The sequence below is a fragment of the Euleptes europaea genome, chromosome 14, assembly GCF_029931775.1.
Source record: "Euleptes europaea isolate rEulEur1 chromosome 14, rEulEur1.hap1, whole genome shotgun sequence".
NCBI lineage: Eukaryota > Metazoa > Chordata > Lepidosauria > Squamata > Sphaerodactylidae > Euleptes > Euleptes europaea.
The window spans coordinates 24,376,207-24,399,272 of record NC_079325.1 but is presented as its reverse complement, the minus strand read 5'-3'; the positions used below and the strand labels follow the sequence as shown (position 1 = coordinate 24,399,272).

The 23,066-nt window shown below is 46.4% G+C and overlaps 1 protein-coding gene across 4 annotated transcripts in view; it reads left to right on the top strand.

The window, feature by feature from the left end:
• DPYSL2 (dihydropyrimidinase like 2) overlaps positions 1-23,066 on the top strand; it is an 87,188-nt gene that overhangs the window by 20,582 nt on the left and 43,540 nt on the right. For 2 of the 4 annotated variants that reach the window (XM_056861005.1, XM_056861004.1), the window contains exons 1-3: positions 1,024-1,062; positions 9,607-9,695; positions 16,145-16,329. In XM_056861005.1, coding sequence (XP_056716983.1) covers positions 1,024-1,062; positions 9,607-9,695; positions 16,145-16,329 — 313 coding nt within the window. Of the gene's footprint in view, positions 1-1,023; positions 1,063-9,606; positions 9,696-16,144; positions 16,330-23,066 lie in introns of those variants that run through there. The other 2 variants (XM_056861003.1, XM_056861002.1) reach the window with 1 other exon arrangement.

Sequence of the window (23,066 nt, the reverse complement as noted above, 5' to 3'; positions counted from 1 at the left end):
CGTAGGGGAGAGGCAGGGCAGACATTTTTGCATGCCCCCCCCCACCATTGCTAACCAATTTTTGGAACCCCCCCCCCAAAAAAAAACAGATGTCTTGTAGAAAAAAAATAAAAGCACAAAATGTTTTATAAGACGTTATAATTAATTCTGTTCCATAGCACTGTTGTGGTCCTTATCTTAAAATAAAAAATACATATACATGGTCAGTTGCATTTCACCCCCCAAGAAACTAATTTGTTTAAAAACTGCGCCCCTCTATGGTCTGCGCCCTAGCCGAGCGCGCCTAATGGTAGCACTGGCCCTGGACAGAGGGATGGAGGGAAGCCCCGCCCCCCGGCCGTCCGCCGAGCCACACTGCAGCCTTCCCTCCCCGCATCCCCGACGGCGAATCTCTGCGCTTTCCGTGGACGGCGAAGCCCCGCCCCTCCCAGGGCTGCGGGCCGCGCTGAGTGGCTCCTCCATTGCGCCACTTTGCATGTTACCGCTCCGCTCGCCTCCCATTGCACGGCGGCGGGGCTAGATTTGCATACCACGGCCGGCCTCGCCCAATCGGGCTCGGAGGCGAGGCGGGCCCGGCTCGGGGGGAGGGGGGGGAGGCATGGGCGTGGCGGGGCGCGCATGCGCCGCCGGAGCTTCCTTGTGCCCGGGCTTTGATTGCTGTAGCTGCCTCCTCCCTCCCCGCTCTCGCGCCAGAAGACTGGGTTGGGTTTGGAGCGGAGGGGAGAAAAGGCAACGCACGGGGATTGCGATCTTTCCCCCAGCCCTACTCTTTTTTTTGGGTAGCCAGCACTCTTTGCTCGCTCTTTATTATTTGTGCTTCTTGCAATTAAAAATTCTACCCGCGTTTAATTGCTTAAAAAAAAAAAAAAAAAAAAAACCAACCCGCGCGGTTAGTGGTTTTGCAAACATTTTTTTTTTTTGGAAAGAAAGCCGCCTTTTCTTCATTCGTTGCAAAGAGCAGAGTCCAGCGAGCGGCTCGGGGTTTGCGTGGGAGCCGGTTCCCGAAAGCGTGCAAGAGAGAGGATGTCTTACCAGGGGAAGAAAAACATTCCGCGCATCACGGTGAGTCCCCAGGAATGCCGGCGAATAATGCGGTCGGGGGTGGGGTTGGGGAGCGGCGCATGGGGATCGAGCCCTTTGTGTGCGAAGCGGCTCGGGGTGGGTGGGGGGGGGGGGAGAGGAACGGGGAGGGGGCGAGGCGTGCAAGCTTCGGCGATCCAGAAAACAATCGCGCCAATATCGCTTTCGATAAATAAATAAAAATTAAAAAAATTAAAATTAAAAAAAATTAAAATTAAAAAAAAAGCGTTAGCGGCGTTGGAAGAGGCGGAACAATGGTCGCCTTGAAGCCGCGCCAAGCGGCTGCACGTCTGAAGCCTCCCTCTTTCTCTTTGGGGCCGTGCTGATGCTTCGCTGGCCTGGGGGCTTTATTGTTGAGTTGGGAGAATTCGGATGGGGGAGAAAAAATGTGCATCTGGAGAGCGGCAACTCCAAGGCAAACCCCCCCCCCAATGCATCAATGGCCAAAGAGGCGGCTGGCATCAGAGCCGAGAGAGCCAGCTTGTCCCACGCGGGCGGGATCTGGCGAGGATGGCCGTTGATGCATGGGAAGTCTTGCCTTGGATTTGCCGCTCTCTAGATGCACAATTTTCCTCTCCGGCTTCTCAGATCTAGAGCAGCGAATCCAAGGCAAAACCTCCCATGCATAGTAGAAAAGAGCAAGAGTCCAGTTGCACCTTAAAGACTAACAAAAATATTTTGGTTAGTCTTTCAGGTGCTACTGGACTCTTGCTCTTTTCTACTACTGCAGACAGACTAACACGGCGACCCACTGGGATTTACCTCCCATGCATAAGTGGCTATCCTAAGCCCCGGCGAATGGCTTGCAAGGGCTGCAGGACGGGCACTGCTTGCACAAACCTTCCCCTTACTTTGCAGTCCCTTCTGTTGGGTGGCGGGTGGTGTGTGTGTGTGTGTGTGTGGGGGGGAGCCCTTTGCGTGGGTGCTCTGTGCCAGGGGGGTGGCTTCTTTTGGGGGGTGGAGGGCAGGTGGGCTCGTGGGGGAATGGCCCCACGCCAAAACACCCAGGGAAAGCGGCCACACGCATCACGCGGGTGGGCAGCGTGGCCGAGCGCCCATCTCCCCATCCGTGGGGGTGTGAAGTGGGTGGGGGGAGCGGAGGCTTTGGCTGGGGTGTTGATTCCGCCCCCCCTTTCCTGGTGTGATGGCGGCTCTTTTTTTCCCCCCACCCCCTTTGCCCATACAAAGAAAGCTTTGGGGAGTGGGGCTGCAAGCGACAGGGCTGGCGGGGTGTGTGTGTGTGTTTTCTTCCAGGAGGTAATGGTGCAGACCTGGGCTCCTCCATCTTCCATCTCCTCCCCAGAAAAGCAAAAAGCAGTGATGAGAGGAAGGGCAGAAATTATTCTTTGTTGTTATACAAGAACCCTGCTTAACCCCCCCCCCCCACTTCTTTCTTCCAGCCCTGTTAAGACAAAATAGCATTTATTTCTCTTCTGGAAGGATTTGTCTTGCGATTCAGAATTTCCCCCCTCTTCCCCTGCAGGGACTCCTAAGGGAAGAGAAAGGGAACAGTTACATAAAGTCTGGCATCCATTATTGAGGGATTGGACAGTCATAGGCACATCCTCAGCCGCAGGGTTGCCCCCATTTTCCAGCATGTTGGGGCTGGCATCGTACATCTTCATAGGAAATGCTGCTTGTTGTATTAATGTTGTTTGCCGGTCAGCATCCTTGCATTCATTTTCTTTACCTATATGGCAGCGAGACACGCCCAGGGCACAGCTGTCATTGTGAGTCTCTTGTGGAGTGTTCGAAGTAGGATGCTGCTTATGATTAATAGATTTTTGGGAAGCATCGGAAATGGCTAGCATAGGAGAGCAGTCTTGATACAGCCTGGTTTGTTACATGGATTGGCGTAGTATGTAAAATAAAAGGAGGCCATTGGCACCTTAAAGATTAATGGAAGCTGATCTTTTAAGGTGCTGCTACAGGCTAACCCGACTACCCATCTGGTATCTGTAGTGTGTGGAATCTTTGTAAATCAGAATTTTCTCCTCCGATCCAGATTGGGAGACATTAAAAGATATAGGTGGCAAAGCTTTGCAAAAAGGATGGTCTGTAGCTGGTTGACAGTAATGCTGGCCTTCGGTCATATGATGTGTGGCGTAGTAATTTCTATCCTCCTTTTTAAAAAAAAAAAAAAAAAAACCCAAATACTGCATATATTCGACTAGTAGCATTCTGAGACAAAGGGGGAGGAGAGTGGAATGGACGAGAATGTTGTGGGGTTCAGTTTTGGTGTGTACTAACCGCTACAGGGTTAATGGAGTTACAACAATAGAAAGGAATAAAACACGTGATTTAGCGCCTATGCTAATTTGCCAGCAGCAGCATTACTCAGTTTAACAAATAACAGAATTGGGGGATTGTAAAGCCAGGATGGAGGCTAATGTCAGTCTTGCCCAGTAGCCTTCAGCCTATCTAGACTCACTGCCTGTAACCCAGATTTGCAGCATGTGGGTGTGCTTGTAATTTTGTATACATATTTCCCCTTGACTGTATTTTGTCTAGATCAGTCGTCCTTTCTGTCTGCCTCTCTCTCTCTCTTTTTTTACTTATCCCTTTTCCTGCCTCTTTCTTGGCTGTTTTCCAAAATATCATACTGGCGCTGTAGATGCAACCTGCTTTTTCCAAAGTCGTCATTTAGTTAGAATCATAGAGTTGGAAGGGACAACCAGGGTCATCTAGTCCAACCCCCTGCACAATGCAGGAATTTCACAACTACCTCTCCCCCCCCCCCAGCGACCCCTACTCCATGCCCAGAAGATGGCCTCCCTCTCATGAACTGCCTAAGGTCATAGAATCAGCATTGCTGAGGTTACAACCTAGCAGCTGAAGACCGATAATCTAGACCTGAAACGTGGCAAGTTTCACTGTACCAGCGCCAATTAGCAGAGCAATCCTGCATGGAGTTACATCCTTCTAAACCCATTGACTTGAATTGATTTATAAGGGTGTAACTCTGTTTAGGATTACCCTGTCGCCCTCATAATCCGGATTAGCTGCATGTGTCCAGGACACTGCAGATCTCAGAGGTGTCTGTAGAATAAGCTTCATCTTCAAAGGATTTACTTGGAAGTCAGTTCAAGGGGACTTCTGCAGAAGTATTCTGGAGATGGCAACTTCACTATAGCAGATCTAGGCAGCTCAACTGCATGAGCCGTATTTTACCCTATCTGTTTTAACCCTAACCTGTCATAAATCAAGTCCCAAATATGAGACAGTACCCATACAGACCCAATTTATAAGATAATCTTCGGCAAGCAATTCTGTCGGCCTCTGACAGCTGTGTGGCCTGCTGTACAGGTTTGTTGTGATACCCCATGAAGGGGGTATTCCAGTTTGCCTCTTCAGTACTGTGGTGTGCTGCTCCTTACTCAGTAAATTAGAATTGTGCTGAAGAGGCAGGCAGGAGTGTGGCCTGATCTTCTGGCACGGTCCTGTCCATTTAATCTTCTTGCTCCTGCCCAGGCTTGCCACATTTTTATCATATCTCCACTCTGGTATACTGACTAAGAAAATGAACTGTGATTCAAGAGTTCCCTTGTTCAAATCTCAACTTTGCCATAAACCTGCAAGGTATCCTTAGAACAACCTTATAGGGTTGCTGCAAAAAATTACAAAATAAAATGAAGGAAGCACTTGGAACACGGGCAACACTATATAAATATGAACTATTTATGATGTAATACTGATATCCTAGCTGTGTGGAAATTGCTTTTTTTGTGAGTCACTCTCATGCTGCTGGAGTAATGTTTCAATGACCCACCCATTTGGGTGGGAGCTGATCTTGTGCATCTTGGACAGGTAATCAGCATCTCATTAGGAAACTGGGTACCAGTTCCATGGTGAGGATCTGTGCATGAGTTGGGAGCTCACTTAATTTTAAGACTGTGGAGCAACCATTATATTAGTCATTAGTATTTTATGCAGGGTGGTGGTTGTGGGCTGGAATCTGTGGAGGGGCCATGGCTCAGCGATAGAGCATCGATTTTGCAAGCAGAAGGGCACAGGTTCAGGCCTGAGCATTCCAGTTAAGAGAAACAGGCAGAAGATAGAGAGCTCTGGAGAGTTGGAGACTAACAAGAGCAGAGGAACAAATGGTCTGAATCGGTATAATGCACCTTTCTGTGGAATGCCAGAAAAAAGGGTGGTCCCAGTCCTTTTTTCTGGTGGTTCTGCTACTTTTGGGTCTTCTTTAAAAATGATGACTACTTTGACGCTTTTGTATTGTGTCCAAATATACAGCATTAGATGCAGCGTGCCTTTGTTATTGCCGTTAATACCCCCCTCCCGGGTCTAGCTGCTTATATTATTGGGAGGCTGCTAGAATGCGTTCTTCACTTGCGAGCCTCTTTTAAAATGGTGCTGATATAACTAAGCCTTACAAAATTCTGACATGTTTCTGTCTGCAGCTGAAACCCATAAACGGAAGTAATAATTGCTAACCATATTGCGAGTTGGTTTTCCTGACAGGTAAAGGGAGTATCCTGGCTACCACATGTACTTCTTTCCTTATCCTTAAGGGCCTTTTCATATGTCAGGCTTAGAAAACACCTCTGGGTTTTGAGTAGTGAATGTAAAACCTGTGTTGTCCAGAATGCTAATTTGCATTTCAAATGCCTCTCTTTCGTATTTTCTTCCTTAGTAACAACAAATGTTAACACAGATAGCAGGAGGGAGGCTAGGAGATGTTTCAAGACTTAGATATGACAATATCTAAAGGTCAATACTAACTAAAAAGGGTTGTATTATGCATAAATTCAAACCAGCCACTTCCTGCCTTAGAGGCTAGTCAATAAGCATGGTATGCAATAGAACCTTTTCTGCACCAGTGCCAAGGCCAACACTACCTGTGTTTGTCACTGGTCTTTTATGGCTGTTTCCCTCGCAGTCACCCCTCCAATGACTTGGGTTCTTTGTTTTGATGATGCATGCCGTTTCCAACTGTCAGAGGTCGCCTTGCTCTCCCCCTGCGTTTGCTTGTAATTTGCCTGCGTTTTGAGGGACCTGTTTTATCTCAAATTTGAAAATGTGGGCAAAAAGCTGGGAAACGCAGGGGGAGAGCGAGGCAACCTCTGACTGCCGGAAACGGCATGCATCATCAAAACAAATACCCCAAGTTGTCAGAGGGGTGACCGCGAGGGAAACAGCCATGCATAAAGGGTCATTGACTACCACTGTCTCCGAAGGGACCACTGTCTACCATTAACAGACTGTGTAGTATAGCAGTCAGAACTTTGGAGCATCAGAGTAAGAAAACCTGGGTGAATTGGGGCTTTATTGTTGCTTGGATATTTTTTGATTTTGCATTGCAAGCAGCCTTGAGCCATGGGGAAAGGCAGGGTACAAAATGTTCTAAATGAATGAATACATTTAGCTGTGAAGTTCAGTGGGTGACCCTGGACAAGTCTCGAAGCCTAGCATACTACACAGGGCTTCTATGAGGTCAAATGGAGAAAGGGAGAGCCGTGAGTTCTTGGACCAAAGGTTGGGATAGAAATCGTCTTCAAAGATGGAGCCTAACTGGGACCAGTAACTGGGACCCTGCAGTTACTTAAATATCAAGGCCCACCCTCGTGCTAAAGATGCGAGGACTTCAGGTATATGACTTCCCTACGCTATCTTATAGATAGGGCCAAGGGTTCATCCCTGCAGGCCCCCTCCCCATGGTTTTCCGTGAGGTCTCCAGAATAGCCTCTAATCCTGAGCACACCGCATAAACCAAGCCCTGAGGCCTCTTTGAGCCTCTTCATCTAGGTCTTATTGAGGTGGTAAGCCTGTCTCTAGGCAGTACCATTTCAGGCTGTTTGATGACCTGTGTGTTTGAATGTCCTTCCTGAACCCCCTCCCTCCAAAAAGGACTGTAGCCTATTCTTCTTCCTGACTTATTACTTTTTTAAATAGAGGGATTTTTTAAAAAATGGCCTAGAGGAGCATTCATTCATTGAGTCCTTGCTTGAAGCACGCTTAGCGTCTTCCTGGGAACTAGACGCCAGCTTGAACAGTGAAGAGCCTAGTTCTCAAGGTACTGAAGACCAAACTCTGGCAAACAGGACTGAGATTTTGAGGAAAAACCTGGATGGGGATGGCATCGTGTGGACGAGTGAAAGGTTAGAGTCCTTTGCTTGTGTGGTTGAGGTGTGTAAAAGGGGGGGGGCTTCCCCAAAGCCTTTGTTGCTGCTGAGCCTGGCTGAGAAGTTAGCGTCCTCTGCCTTTGTCTCAGTCATACAGAATCAAGTCAATGGGCACAGCTGACGTTCCTGACCTTACAGGGATCATTTGGTTTGGTAGTAGGCCCCATGCAACAAAAGCAACTTACAGGCATACCTTGTTTTATTGCCCTTTGCTTTATTGCGCTCTGCAGACAAGTCTGTCGGCGCCATTTCCCCAACAGCATGTGCTCACTTTGTGTCTCTGTGTCACATTTTGGTAATACTCGCAATATTTTAAACTTTTTCATTATTATTACAGTACATTGGGTTTTTTTTTAGACATAATGCTATTTCACTCTTAATAGACTACAGTATAGTCTAAACATAACTCTATGCACTGGGTGGGAAGCCAAAAACGTGTGTGACACGCTTTATTGCGATAGTTGCTTTATTGTGGTGGTCTGGAACCAAACCTGCAATATCTCCGAGGAATGCTTGTAGTTGCTAACCAGGGTCCTGCATGTTTGAGATGTGGCGGGGATTTGAGAGCTTGGCATCTTTCATTTTAGGGATTAAAGCATTGCTGAATTTTTGGTCTGTCTCTAGGCTGAAGGTTGTGTTTGACCTGAGATTTCAGTTCTAAGGTGTTTTTTTTTTTTAATCATCCTACTGCCAGCAGCCTTATGAATGTGGATTTTAACCCATTTTGGAAGGATGTGGTCATTGAGGGATGTTCGTCCCTCTTGCACATTACTCTGCAAGAGCCACAGAGGTATAGCAGTTGGTGTGTTGGGCAGATCATGAAGACTGTTGGGTGTCCTTGGGCCAGTCACTTTCTCTCAGCCTAGCCAATGTCATAAGGTGGGTGAGTGTTGGATACATTTTACTGCTGGACCATTGGTCTAGCTAGTCCAATGTCATTTGCTCTGACTGGCAATAACTCTCCCCAGTTCAAAGAAGAGGAAGGTTATGAGTAGTGGCATAGTGGTTAAGTGCGGCAGACTCTAATCTGGAGAACTGGGTTTGATTCCCCGCTCCTCCACATGAGCGGCGGACTCCAATCAGGTGAATTGGGTTGGTTTCCTCATTCCTCCCCATGAAGCCTGCTGGGTGACCTTGGGCCAGTCACCTTTCTCTCCAGACTCACTCAGCCCCACCTACCTCGCAAGGTGTCTGTTGTGGGGAGAGGAAGGGAAGGTGACTGTAAGCCGATTTGAGTCTCCTTAAAGGTAGAGAAAATCAGGGTATAAAAAAACCCAACTCTTCTTATTCTATTGCCCGAAATTTGCGAGCTGGGAATGGACCTGGCGCCTTTTGAATGCAAAGCTTGTTCTCTATCACTGAGCCACAGCCCTTCCCTAGAAGCAGACTCCCCTCTCCCTTTCATAAATTCCTGTTCATAGCAACCTTGAAAATGGTTTAGTATGTGTGTTTTGGGTCTGGTCTGGCTTGGAGTCCTCCTAGAGTTCAGTGATAGAAGGAAAGGGTACTCTCAATGCAATGCATAACTATGCACAATCCCCATCACGAGACAGTTTACAGTAGCTGCTAAAGAAACATGTTTTCCTTTAGCCGTCCCTGTTCCAAGTATTGGCCTTAAGGCAGTTTGGTGGCTGGTTCACTGTAGAAATGTCGGTTTCTTATTCCACCTAAACATTTTCATCTGGGTGAAACATAATAGCCTAAATTTTGGCGCTTCCGCTTAACAAGTGAATGTGGATTTATTTTTGTTGGACGAGCCATAAAATAGGTGGAGGAAGTATCCACCGAATTAAGACTGTGCTAGAATTGGGCAGAAAAGGCCTTGTTTGTGTTGTGGTTCCCATGCAACCGACTTCTGGTCAGTTTCCCCGACTGCTGCAGTCGCCTCCCCATAAGCCAAGTGGTGTCTTTAACCTTCTGTGGGTGTCTTTGAGGAAGTGAGGCCCACAAAGGAGTTTAAAAATAATTCTTTATGGGAAAAGCATTAGCTTGCCTCACTGACGACGGAGTTTGCAGCTTTTCGGCGGCTGATTCTTTGAGCGGTTTTATTTTAATTGGGGACAGATATAGCTTGTTTAAAACCAGGTCAACCAATGACATAAAATTAAAAAAAAAACCCTCCTATTTTAAGAAGCAAAGAATGTGCTTTTGTTTCTACTGTATCGAAAGTTAGGATGATGAAAGGCATCTGTCTGCCTACATTTTCTGAAGTACTATTTCATCTTTTCAGTTGAAAGTACTGTGCTTGACTTGTTTATGTGGAACACCCTTTGAATAATGCAAAGGATTTTTTTTTTGCCTTCCCGCCTCCTCTTTTTAATCTGGAACTGTACACTGTCAGCTTCCTTGCACGATAATCATGTAATGTATGATGTTCTCTTTGTTTCAGAGTGATCGCCTTTTGATCAAGGGTGGTAAAATAGTTAACGATGACCAGTCTTTCTATGCAGACATTTACATGGAAGATGGGCTGATAAAGTAAGTACCCAGTGGCATTCATTTTTGTAGAGGGGTGGGATGTGGGGAATGTAAAAAAAAAATTATCAACTACACTGCAAAAGATATCTCAGCTTACATAGCAAGGATCAGAAAAAAAACCCCCAGCAACCTGGTATCTGGAGCTTATTATTTTAAGCAATGGAGAAATGAGAAAGAAAAGCAGTTTTAAGGTTTGAAATTCTATTCACGCTTATAAATTCCATAGAGTTTAGTGGAGCGGAGTAAACATGGTGTAGAGAGAGCCAGCATGGTGTACTGGTTAAGAGCAGTAGATTCTAATCTGGAGGACCATGTTTGATTCCCCACTCCTCCACATGAGCGGCAGTCTCTAATCTGGTGAACCGGGTTGGTTTCTCTCAGCCCCACCTACCTCACAAGGTGTCTGTTGTGGGGAGAGGAAGGGAAGGAGATTGTAAGCCAGTTTGATTCTCCTTTAAAGGTAAAGAAAGTTGGCATATAAAAACCAACTCTTGTTGAACACATGAAGCTGCCTTATACTGAATCAAACCCGTGGTCCATCAAAGTCAGTATTGTGTACTCAGACTGGCAGAGGCTCTCCAGGGTCTCAGGCAGAGGTCTTTCACATTACCTACTTGCCTGGTCCCTTTAATTGGAGATGCCGAGGATTGAACCTGGAACCTTCTGCATGCCAAGCAGATGTTCTACCACTGAGCCACAGCTCCTCCCCAGCCCCTTCTTCTAAATGTGCATATAATCACGCTGTAAATGCTGATGGAGATATTTAGTATTTTGCTGGAGGATTTGTTACCAGGTCCTTTCTAATGAGGCCATCTCCTTGTTTTGTGAACACTGTCATGATGCTTATTTGTTCTACTCTCAGATTTCTTCCCACAGAATGAGTGGCTGGGAATGATAATAAATGAGGCGGTGTGCTCCTTTTTCTGATTGTCTCCTCTACACTCTTGACTAAGTGCTGTTTGTAAGATATCCCTAGTCAATCAAACTGGCCAGTGAGGCTGGCAGGATGGCATCCTGATCTGCTATTAGGCATGATGAGATCTTCACATTTAAATAGATGGTGCGCTAACCAATGGGAAAACCAGAACATGAGTAAGCATTTTGAGTGAGAGCTGGTCATGATCTAAACACATTCTTTGAGAACTGCAGGCAGAAATTCTTGTAGTTTGGCTACTAATTGGATATTTTTCAGTACCTGGAAAGTCCCACCAGTGGCTGTGCCTTGCAGTGTTTTTTTCATTGTTAAACAGAGGGCTTGGGTCTCTGTCTCTCTCTCTTTTTTTTTTTTTTTAAAAAGAGCTCATCAGAGTTTTCTGCAAAACCAACCACTTGATCTGCACCATCCTGGCCTGCCTTTGTTTGTGGAGAAAAGTATTCATTCGGATACTTTCTGCACATGTTTAAAAACAATCAATTGTCTCTCCTGTTTAAAAATAAATATTGCATACACCAAAGGAAAATAATGAATCTTTATCAGAATTGCACCTGCAGAAAATACACAGAAATGAGAACAAAATATTAATTTCAGAGGAACATGAGAAAGATCTCCAATCTCACTCATAGTGGCCCTTTGCCTGTTTTCTTTTCAAGGGCCAAAGTACACATCATCATAGAGCTCCATGAATTAGAACTCCGGGTGTATGATTTGGCCATTAAAAAAAAAGAAAAAAGAAGCTATCAGGAGATCAGTACGAATTGGAACAGAGAAGGACTTTTAAATTCTTCTCTCCCCTATACTAGTCCCCAATTCAAATGCCTCCCACTGGACTGTGTTAATAAAAAGATGGCCAGTGGCCTTATCTTGATCTGGGTCAGTCTTCCCCTGTGGCTGATTCCTACCTGGCATTCTAATCCTGGAACTACAGGGTCGTGCATCACGTGGCCCCATGACTTTGGAAATTAATGGGTCCAGCTTGCTGACAGAAGAACATTTTCCATGTTGACTGTGTGCAAATATGAAACCTCTGCTCACAACCTGTGCACACATTGAAAAGGAGCAGACACTAGCACACTTGCCCCATCCTCTGCCTACATGCCAACTCATGAACATGGTGCCTATAGTTGGAGACAGTGTACTCATCTGTGCTCCCTCCTCGTGATCAGGAGTGCGATCAGGTCATGCCGGGCTTGTGTTCAGAGGGCCAGAGCCTATATGCATACTTTTCATGCATAGATACCCTGTTCATGATACTGTGATTGCATGTAGGTGGAGATTAGGTCCAGCCATTTGTTCTTGCTGCCCCTCTGTGCACTTTGTTTCAGTGCAAGTATGGGTGGTTTGTAAGAGGGCTGTGGAAATGGCTACTTGAAACATAAACTTAATGCATGGTGCAGCACGGCCTGGATGCTAATGCACTACCAGAGCCCTACTGTACATATTGACCTGAATTGGTGAGGAAATAAAGAAGGTAAAGGTAGTCCCCTATGTAAGCACCGGGCCATTACTGACCCATGGGGTGACGTCACATCCCAAAGTTTACTAGGCAGACTATGCTTACGGGGTGGTTTGCCATTGCCTTCCCCACTTGTCTACACTTTACCCCCAGCAAGCTGGGTACTCATTTTACCGGCCTCTTTACCTGTCTTCTACCTTCATCAGACTCTTTGAGCATATTAAAAATATTCTGATGAAATGAGTCATTGGGGTTCCATCACCCTGCAGCTGGTGTGAACCATCTCTTAGTGAAGCACTTACATTTTAAGATTGAGACTTTGACCCCACACCAAGTCCAGTTGAAGCCAGTTGGACAGCTTCCTCCCCCACCCCCCCACCGGTATGTGTCCACTGGGGTTAAACTTGGGAGTCCATTCCTTGTGGTATATACTTTCTGCCATATTAAAAGATATTCCAGATTTCCTAGGACTGAAATTCTTCAGGAAAGGGAAAGAACAGATGAAAATTCCACCTGGATTGTTGCCTGGCTTGGCTACACATTCAGCACATCTGCACTTTAACTCAGAATTCAAAGTTGGAGGAGCTGGCAGCAGGCTTGTAATTGATTGTAATTTGCTATGGACAGCTTCCATGTTTTAACGATGTCTTAAAATATGAGCTACCTTTGGTCCTCAGCTGTGATTTGGTAGCCAACATGTGCACAGGTTCAGTTTCGTGTAGGCAGTTTGTACAGTTCCATGCGGAACAGATCTAACCTCTAATGTTTGCCAAGCAATTGAGAGGCAATACCAGAATTATACAGAGCTCTAAAGCTTGCCTTAGAAGAAATCATGGCCATGTATGTTTTGGGTTCCTCCTCCTCTTCCTCCTCCTGTTCCAATCCCAATTGATTCCATCATAGTATCTATCAGGCCATTTTTTGGAGAACAAACCAAAGGATTCAGTGAATGATCTCTTCAGTTCAGTCATTTGGGCTTCTAGTCTAGTTCTGCGGTACTGTACCAGAGACATATGGCAAATGATACGTTAAGAAACAATAGATTCTTTCATTGTAAGTTGCCTCGAGCAGGACTCTGGAGAGGCAGCATATATGTCTCCTAAATGATTTAAAGAATCATAGAATTGGAAAGGGCCGTACAGGCCATCTAGTCCAACCCCCTGCTCCATGAAGGATCAGTCTAGAGCCGTGTTGGCGAACCTATGGCACGCGTGCCGACTCTGGCACGCGTAGCCCTCTCTGCCGGCACGCGCCCAGCCGCCTCCACTCCCCCCCCCCCCCGGGGAAGCAGCCTTCCTTCCCCTTCCCTTCCCGGGCTGGAGGCGAGGGGTCGAGGCGCGGCTTTGCCTGGCCCCGCGCCACGGGCGGTCCGCAGCGACTCCGGATTGGCTCCTCACGCCCGAGGTCGGACTGGGAGGCGCTTCAGAACGGGGGCGGGGACAGCGGGCGAGCCGGCAGCGGTCGCCCTCAGGGCCTGCCTGCCCGCCCTCCCGCTGAAAAAGGCCCCCGAAGGCCGGGCCGCCACCTGCGGCACCTCCCCTGCTCGGCCAAGAGGAGCCGCCGCCCCGGTTCTGCCCAGTGCGCAGCCCAGCCGAGCGGCCTGCGAAGCGGCGCCGGAGAGCGGGAGCGGCCCGTGCGGTGGGGGGGGGGGCGTGCTGCGGTGTCGGCCGGCAGGACTTGCGCCCAAGCAGCCCCCGGAGCCTCTGGGAGGAGGAGTAAGAAGGCTCCTGGCCCAGCCTGGGCTCCGCTGCAGCTGCCAGAGAAACGCAGCGGAGCACGGCCCTCTCAAAGCCGCAGCATGCAGGAACGCTGCGGCCCCTTTAAACCCCCTCTCGCCATCGGCAAGAGGAGGCGGGAGGGAGGAAGACGCTTCCCCCAAGCCGGGAAGGCGAAGCGTCCCTGCACGCCGAGCGGCACAGGGGTTGAAACCTCTCTCGGCCGCCGCGGAGGGAGGGAGGGAGGGAGGGGGGAAGAAGAGGAAAAAGCCAATCGCTCCCTCCCGGGGCCGGAGCATCCGGGTGGGAGCCGATCAGGTGGAGGACTTTTGTGGACTTGGGGGTGGGGGTGGGGGAGAGGTGGGAAGGCTGAAGCCTGGTCGCAGGGAGCCGGCTGTGTGTGTGTGTGAAGGCTTTTCTCTCTTTTCTTCCTTTTTCTGTCACTCTCCTATTCTTTCTCTCCTCTTTTTCTGTCTCTTCCCCCCTCTTTTTCTCTCTCCTTTTCTTTCTCTCTCTCTCTCTCTCTCTCTCTCTCTCTCCTTTCCATGCTTCCTTTCTGCCTTCTTTCTGTCCTTCCTTCTCTCCTTACTTCTTTCTGTCCTTCATTCCTTCCTTCCTTCTTTCTGTCCTTCCTTCCTTCCTTCCTTCCTTCCTTCCTTCTTTCTGTCCTTCATTTCTTCCTTCCTTCTTTCCTTGCTTCTTTCCTTCCTTCCTTCTTCCTTTTCTTTCCTTCTTTCTGTCCTTCCTTCCTTCCTTGCTACTTTCTTTCCTTCCTTCCTTTCCTTCTTTCCTTCCTTCTTTCCCTGCTTCCTTCCTTCTTTCTGTCCTTCATTCTTTCCTTCCTTCTTTCTTTCCTTCCTTCTTTCCTTCCCTGCAGATCAACCACAGGCTGCAAGCTGCGCCCCCCTGGCACCTTGGTTGCCTGGGCCCACCGCTGGCTGCCTTCCCACCTGGGAGGAGGGGGAAGACCTGGGGGAGCTGAGGCACCCTCCAAGCCTTCTCTGCATAGCCTCCCCTAAGGTTGCCAACCTCCAGGTGGTGGCTGGAGATCTCCTGCTATTACAACTGATCTCCAGCCAATAGAGATCAGTTCCCCTGGAGAAAATGGCCACTTTGGCCATTGGGCTCTATGGCTGTGCAGTCTTCCTCCCCAAACCCCGCCCTCCTCAGGCTTCACCCCCAAAACCTCCCGCCAGTGGTGAAGAGGACCTGGCAACCCTAGCTTCCCCCCCCACACACACACACACCAGGAGATCTACGCCCGGTATGGCCCCAGAATGATGTTATAAATATGCAAATGGCCCTTGGCAGAAAAAAGGTTCCCCACCCCTGTTCTAAACTAAAACCTCAGTATTCAGGTTAAATTGCCGCATTGGCACTCGGCGATAAATAAGTGGGTTTTGGGTTGCAGTTTGGGCACTCGGTCTCTAAAAGGTTCGCCATCACTGGTCTAGAGCATCCCTGACACGTGTTTGTCCAGTTGCTGCTTAAAGACTGCCAGTGAGGGGGAGTTCACCACCTCTTTAGGTAGCTGATTCCACTGTTGAACAACTCTTACTGTAAATTGTTTTTCTTAATATCCAGCCAGTACCATTCTGCGGGTAATTTAAACCCATTAGTGCAAGTCCTATCCTCTGCTGCCAACAGGAACAGCTCCCTGCCCTCCTCTTAAGTGACAGCCCTTCAAATACTTAAAGAGAGCAATCATGTCCCCCCTCAACCTCCTCTTCTCCAGAATGAACATTCCCAACTCCCTCAGCCTTTCCTCATAGGGTTTAGTCTCCATGTACTTCTAGAACAGTGGTAGGCAGTCTTTTCTGTCTAAGTAGCTGTTGCCTTCTGCTGCAGCAGTGCTGGCAGTGCCTTGGTTGTTTGGACTAAGTTTGGCCACAGGTGCCAAGCAAAATGGTCTGGTGCACCACTGCTGGCATGTGTACTGAGGGTTGCCTATCCCTGGTCTAGAGCATAGGATTCTATAACATTGCATTACATTGTAATTTTCCATAGTTCATAAGCCAGTCAAAGACCTCTCTGTTTGTGTTTATGTCGTCATGGATGCAAGCGTGGCCACTGGGTGTCTCCCATGATGAGAATAACAGTTGGTGAGACAGAGGTGGAAAAGAGTTGATTGCATGCCACTGTTCTGTCCTTTCCAAAGGGCTAAAATTACGGACTGTGTCAGTTACAGCGCATGACCACATGGTCAGCAGTGTTGCTGGAAAGTTCTAGAAATTTGGTGATAGGGAGGACCACATCTCGTGAATGTGGGTTGTGAAGAGGCATCTTTGGATGTGTCTTTGGCTCTCTGTGTTGTAACATTTACTTGACATTTCTTATTCAGGCAAATTGGAGAGAATCTCATTGTACCCGGAGGAGTGAAAACGATTGAAGCTCATGGAAGGATGGTGATCCCTGGAGGCATTGATGTCCACACTCGCTTCCAGATGCCTGACCAGGGGATGAACTCTGCAGATGACTTCTTCCAAGGAACAAAAGCCGCTTTGGCTGGAGGCACCACCATGATCAGTAAGACCTATCTATCTGATCTAAAAGCGTAGACCAAAAATATATAGGCTTGTAAATAGAAGCAGAGAGGTCCTGTGGCTCCTCAGGCTGTTGGCTTGGAGTTGCCTTTTAAAATGCTAAAGGTTCCAAGCTGAAAATGTAAGCCTCAAGGCTTTGAGATTCTGGGCTTCTTTGCACTGAGGCGGTCAGCTTGGGTGGGATGTTCCACTCCAGGTGACAGCTGGGCGCTCACTTTATGAAATGCTTACATATGAAAGATTTAAGAACAGCATTATTTCATACTGAAAGCACACTGTTTTAGAGAAGAACCTGGGCTTAGATGCTGTCCCTTGACATGCAAGTTTTTGGAAGAAGTTTCATATGGAGAAGGAGAATTCGGTTAGTTGGAACTTTATCTCCGTTTGAAGTGGAACAGTCCAGATGTGAGTCAACTACCTCAGAGAGAGTAGTCTGTGATCATTTTAAAGAGTTTCCCCCCCTGTTTCAGATTGCTATAATTTCTAGGGGAAGCCCAATGGTAGAGGAAAAGAGGCGCTCTTTAGTGAACCCGCCGTTTCCCCTCCAAAAGTCCCCTCCCAGTATTTTTTTGCCCAGTAAAAGCAACTTGTAGGTGGCATTATTTGGGGGGGGGGGGAAATGCATGGGAATATGTGGGAGATGGGAATAAGGAAAGTAGAACTGTTTTAAATCTCACTATATTTCACAAGTGTTTCAGGAGGAATGTGAATGTATTTTATTTCAGGTTTATTCGAAGACTGGGGAGGGGTTCGAGTGAGAGAAGGCAACTGAGGAGAAAGGGGAGAGGAAAAATGGGAAGGCGGGGAATGAAATTATGCCGGGTCCTGTTCCTGCTGTGTTGATAGTCCATAGGAAACTTCCCTTACTGTGAATACCTAAGGAGAGTTACTCCAGTCTAAGCCTATTGAAAATATAATACTGACTTTGATGGACCAAGAAGTCTGATTCAGTATAAGGCAGCTTCATGTGTTCATGTGTACTTCAGCTGATGTTCACACTTGTTCCAGAAGGGAAAAAGCAACCTGGTGGTGGGTTTTCAGGGAGGGGAGCAAGGGCGAAGCACCTACCCTTTCACTAATTCTGTCCTACAAATGGAACCCGTTCCCCCCACTTCATAGCTGAGAAATGGCAGCTCAGTTTCCTGACCCATATTTGTTGCTTAATGCTTAGTGGGGGGTCTTCAGACTTCAATCTTGGCTCTTTCATGATGCCTACAAATCATATCATGGGCATGGAAGTGGAGACTGAACCTGATTTCTCAAAACATGTCACTTGGAATCTCTGTTTTGGCATTGGTGCGCCATGCTTCTTTTGAAGTAAGGGCGGTAATGTGTTGTGTCAGTGGAAAGTGCGCACAGGTGCCTCCATTCTGTTTAGAATGTAGGAATGGGAGACATCTGTCCTATTTAAATGGAGCAATAGGGAGAATAAGATGAAACAGATCTGCCTGAGTTCAAAAGTTTGCCTGTGTAAGTCTGGCTGTTTGCTACTTAGCTGAATGATAGCATTCTTATAACATCAGCATCTGCAGTAGAAAACTGCCTCTTCCTTGGTGGGTTACCAGTATTTCCCAAAATAGGTGGAAGATGTTGCAGAACTAAAAAAAATACGTATTTTAAGCATTCAGGTGTTTTTTGTTTTTTTTAAAGAATTGCAGTCTACCATCAAACTCTTAGAGCTGTCAATTTTGTTACAGGCCTTCTTTTCTAAGCAGGTGGTCTAGAAATAACACTCCCCTGTACAGAATTTGTTTTTCTGAACAGTACATAAAGTCATTATAATTTCAGTTCCCTTTAGACGGGTACATTCTAAAATGTGATCATGGAATACGGAGCTGTGAATAAACTGTGTAGAAGTTCTGTGTCCTATTTTGTCTTTTTTGTTCCTGAAATGTGTAAATATTGCTAAAATTATCAGTTATTAAAAGTTGACCATTGCACACTGGCTCAGGGCTGTACATTTTGTTTAATAAAAACAAATTGTTTCAACTATCAAAAATGTTTAAATTATAACATTAGCCTGATCATATCCATCTAGTCCACATACATATTACCAGCTCTGCTATTGATTTTTGTTAAGAAAAAAATAACAAGGGTGCTTTGGTGTTTGTCTTGTACACAAATGATTATCAGTAAGGTCAGCACTGGCAAACACGATCCTGACATGCATGAAAGGGTGTAGCTTCTGACGCAGTAGAATGACAGTAATTTATTTTGTTTATTTGTTTGTTAATTTACTTTGACAGTTCGGCGATCCTGCTAAAGTGTTGTCGGCACAAACCATGGTTTGTGAACTTTCTTTAAACCATAGTTTCTGATTCTGTTTATTAGAGCTGATTGCAAACCACAGCTTGCCAGTTTAGACACCACACCAAGCCATGCTTAAGCCCCCTTTATTTTCCATGGTTTGGTGTGATGCCTGATCTGAACTCCCTCTCTAACCCAAATTATGCAATATCTCTCTAATGTGTCATCCTCTTTCCCCCTGGGTTAATAATATCAGGGGGCCCCAGTCTTTCTTAGCCTGTGGGCAACTTTGGAATTCAGATTCAGGGAACTAAACCCAGCCACAGACAGACTGCTGCAGGAGGTGGAGCCAACCACAAAAAGGCTGCCACAAAAGGTGGAGCATACCACAAAATGTCAGGTAGCGAGGTCAAGCTAACTCTGATAGTAACGTTTGAACGCTTGAGGCTCTGCTTAACAGGAGGCCTTTTAAAATGAACATATTGTTTAAAAATATTTTGTTGCATATGTACAGCTTATCTTGAGTCATGCAGTGAAGAACCTTGTGCTGTGGTGGCAGTTGTTGCCAAAAGCAATGTTTTTTAAAATCTGAAGAAGAAGAGTTGGTTTTTATATGCCGACTTTCTCTACCACTTAAGGAAGAATCAAACCGGCTTACAATCACCTTCCCTTCCCCTCCCCGCAACAGACACCCTGGGAGGTAGGTGGGGCTGAGAGAGTTCAGAGAGAACTGTGACTAGCCCAAGGTCACCCAGCTGGCTTCATGTGTAGGAGTGGAGAAACAAATCCAGTTCACCAGATTAGCGTCCACCACTCATGTGGAGGAGTGGGGAATTAAACCCAGTTCTCCAGATCAGAGTCCACCGCTCCAAACCACCACTCTAAACCACTACACCACGCTGCTGAGCCAATCAGTAGCCCTGCTGAGCAAAAGCCCTACCTGCAGCAGCCCACTTCCTAAAAACTCTCGGCAGGTATCAGGAAAGGTGTTGGTGGGCGCCATGTTGGGGACCCCTGATAATATGGTAACAGTTACCAGTTACTTGTGCTTCTGCAGATCCTGCAGTTGGGGGAAAAATCTAATGTATGAAGTCATGCAAAAAACTTCTACACAGTTGGAATTCTATCATAAAATGAGTTCATAGGTGAGATCTGTATGATAGCACATTGTAATACGCAGATATGCAAATGATTGTACCCAGGTTATTGCCAGAATGTTGCAAGTTGTGTGTGTTTTTGCAGAATGTGGGACTAATTAAGGGCATTGGGTAAACATATACTGATGTACATCACCTTGTATATTCCTCCATTGTCATAGATTTATGGAGACAGCTGCATTTAAATGCATATACAAATAATTAGGATCCTAATTATGTATTTTACTCATGTGTTAAATAAAACGTATCCTGATTTTATTGTTTTTCTGGATGCAGATTTTTGAAATAATTTTTTTAGACAGGTCTTTGAGACTAGTCCCTTGTAACACAATGCTTATAATTCCCTTTGAACTTGAAAATTCAAGCTGGAAATCTGTTCTTTCCACTGTGTCTTGCATCCTCAAGTGAAATAATCGGTTGAAGTGTGTCAAATTTCATGGCCCTCTTCTTTATTAAACTTCACAGCAATTAAAATCACTGCAAATTACAGCTCTTTCTGGTACAGCCGCTGGGGAGTTGGCTGCCTTTTGAACTTGACTGTATTAGCCCAATACCATAGTGAATACATACCAGTAATCTGCATTTTTAAACTACCTTTGTGGTGCTGTAAAATGAAGGGAGAATAATGAAGTATGAAGGAGGGAGAAAATTCTGGTGTAGAAATAGTAACTTAATATATTGTGAAAAGATCTAAACGTGAGAAGATGAATGAAATGAAAATAAACGTGAGAAGATGAATGAAAATAGAATGTGTTTATTTTTTTTGGAGAAAAATACTTCAACATTAGGTCTCATTTGTGTGTGTGTGTGTGTGTGTGTGTGTGTGTGTGTGTGTGTAAAGTGCCGTCAAGTCGCGACCCCTTATGGGGTTTTTGAGGCAAGAGACTAACAGAGGTGGTTTGCCAGTGCCTTCCTCTGCATAGCAACCCTGGTATTCCTTGGTGGTCTCCCATCCAAATACTAACCAGGGCTGACCCTGCTTAGCTTCCGAGATCTGACAAGATTGGGCTGTACCATGCTGCATCTAGCAGTTATTTAATTGGGTATTGGGTATTGTTCATGTAGCTATTCATGTATTTTGGTTACATTATGAGTCACTAGAAAAGACAGTCATGCTAGGAAAAGTTGAGGGCAGCAGAAAAAGAGGAAGTCCCAACAAGAGATGGATTGACTCAATAAAGGAAGCCTCAGCCCTCAGTTTGCAAGACCTGAGCAAGGCTGTCAAAGACAGGACATTTTGGAGGACATTGATTCATAGGGTCGGCCTGAGTTGGAAGCGACTTGACGGCACTTAACACAGACATTGTTCATGTGGACATCAACAAATGGAGCTACATGTCAGGCAAGGTACTGCAGTGGTTACAGTGTCAGATTAGGATCTGGAAGATGCGATTTCAAATTCCCACCCAGTCATGACTCTTACTGGGTGACCTTGAGCTTATAATAGTCCCTCTCAGCCTGATCTACCTCATCAGGTTGTCATGAAGATGTAATGTGAAAGGGAGATCCATGTATACCTCTCTATCTTGGAGGATTGTTAGGGTAAAAATATATTCGCTTGATACATGTTACCCACAGTTCTGTGATTGATTTTTGGGAAGGTGTTATTTTTTCTTTCCCACAATGTTCAGTTTCAAAATGTGTTTTTAAATGGAACACTATGAGGTGTAGTGGTTGGAGTGTTGGGCTAGGAGACCTGGTTTCAAATCCCCGCAATGTCACTGGATGACTTTGGCCCAGCTACATTGTCTAAGCCTAACCTACCGCACAGTGTTGTTGGAAAGCTACAATAAGGACCAGAGGAGGCAATCATGAGCACCTCCTTGAGCTCCGTGGAGGATGGGCTGGGTAGAGCTATAAAAAATGAGAGTGGTGCAGGAGGAAGACGGGTGTATCGTCCCTTTCCCATTGCACTGTTTATTCTGCATGGGTACTTGTGGTCCACGCCCCTGCAAAGGAAACAGAACATAAGAAAGGCCCTGCTGGATCAGACCAAGGCCCATCAAGTTCAGCAGTCTGCTCACACAGTGGCCAACCAGGTGCCTCTAGGAAGCCCACAAACAAGACGACTGCAGCAGCACCATCCTGCCTGTGTTCCACAGCACCTAATATATAATAGGAGCCTTGGGGAAGAGCACAAGGGCTGAAATTGTAAAAAATTGTGTGTGTGGGTAAAACCCCTCTCACTGCGGTCACAATCCAAATTACTTCCCTCCCTCGGTGCTTCTATCTGTAGCTTATAAAGCACTGGACAATTTGATCACCATGATTCTTCCTTCATGGTGTCAAGTGTGACTGTTAGGGGCTAACAGCAGTGAACGTTTGTTCACTGCCATGTTTGTTTCTGTCGTGGTCCCTGCCTTACCCAACTACTTTCGGTGTTGTTTTTTTCTAGCCGGTGTAATTTTTTGTATCGCATTAATACAGGGATTTTGTTGGGGGCTCTTCCTAGATGAGAGCCTGTAGAAGGCTTGCCAGTTAGCACAGAAGGAAGCAGCTGTCCTCTGTGCATTACATCAAGATTGGTTTTTCTTTTTGCATCTGGCTAAGGACGATAAGATATTGCTGTCTTCCTCCTCCATTCCTGGGGAGGAAGCATTAAGAAGAATGCCTTTTGAAGAGGGGAGGACAGTATTTTTTAAAAAAGGTTATAGTGTCATGTCTGGGCAGACAACAGATAGTTTGTCTTATTTTAACGGGTTGTAATAGAGTCTTGTGCTTGTTTGCAGCATATCTTAGCAGGTATATTCTAAGGAACTTATGGTCTGTTGCTAGGATTGCCAACTTCCAGGTGGGGCCAGGAGATCTCCCAGAGTTACAACTGATCTGCAGACTTCTGACATCTCCAGCTCCCCTGGAGAAAATGGCTTCTTTGGAGGGTGGACTCTGGTATTATACTCTACTGAGGTCCCTCCCCAGGCTCCACCCCCAAATCTCCAGGAATTTCCTAATCTGGAGTTGGCAGCAGTATCTGTTGCTGTATCCTGTAACAGCCAGCGTGGACTTGGCGGAAAGCAATTGGGTACCCTTGAGACTTGATTCAAAATTAAAAAGATCTGAGCTTCAAAGCACAGCTCCTTTTGAAATGAGAGCTGTGCAACAACAAGCCAGGACTGGAAAAATCCGTGATTTATGGCACCTAGAAGTTGAAGCATTTCTTTCAGGCCTTACGAGAGGCTCTTTCCTCTGTCTCTGTTATATTCCTTCTGTGTCCCCGCCCTGGTTCCTGGCACTCGCTCTCAAATTCTCAACCTCTCTTTTTACTACCTTTCTCATACCTGGCCCCAAATCTGGGGATTCTGCGCATGGAACCCCC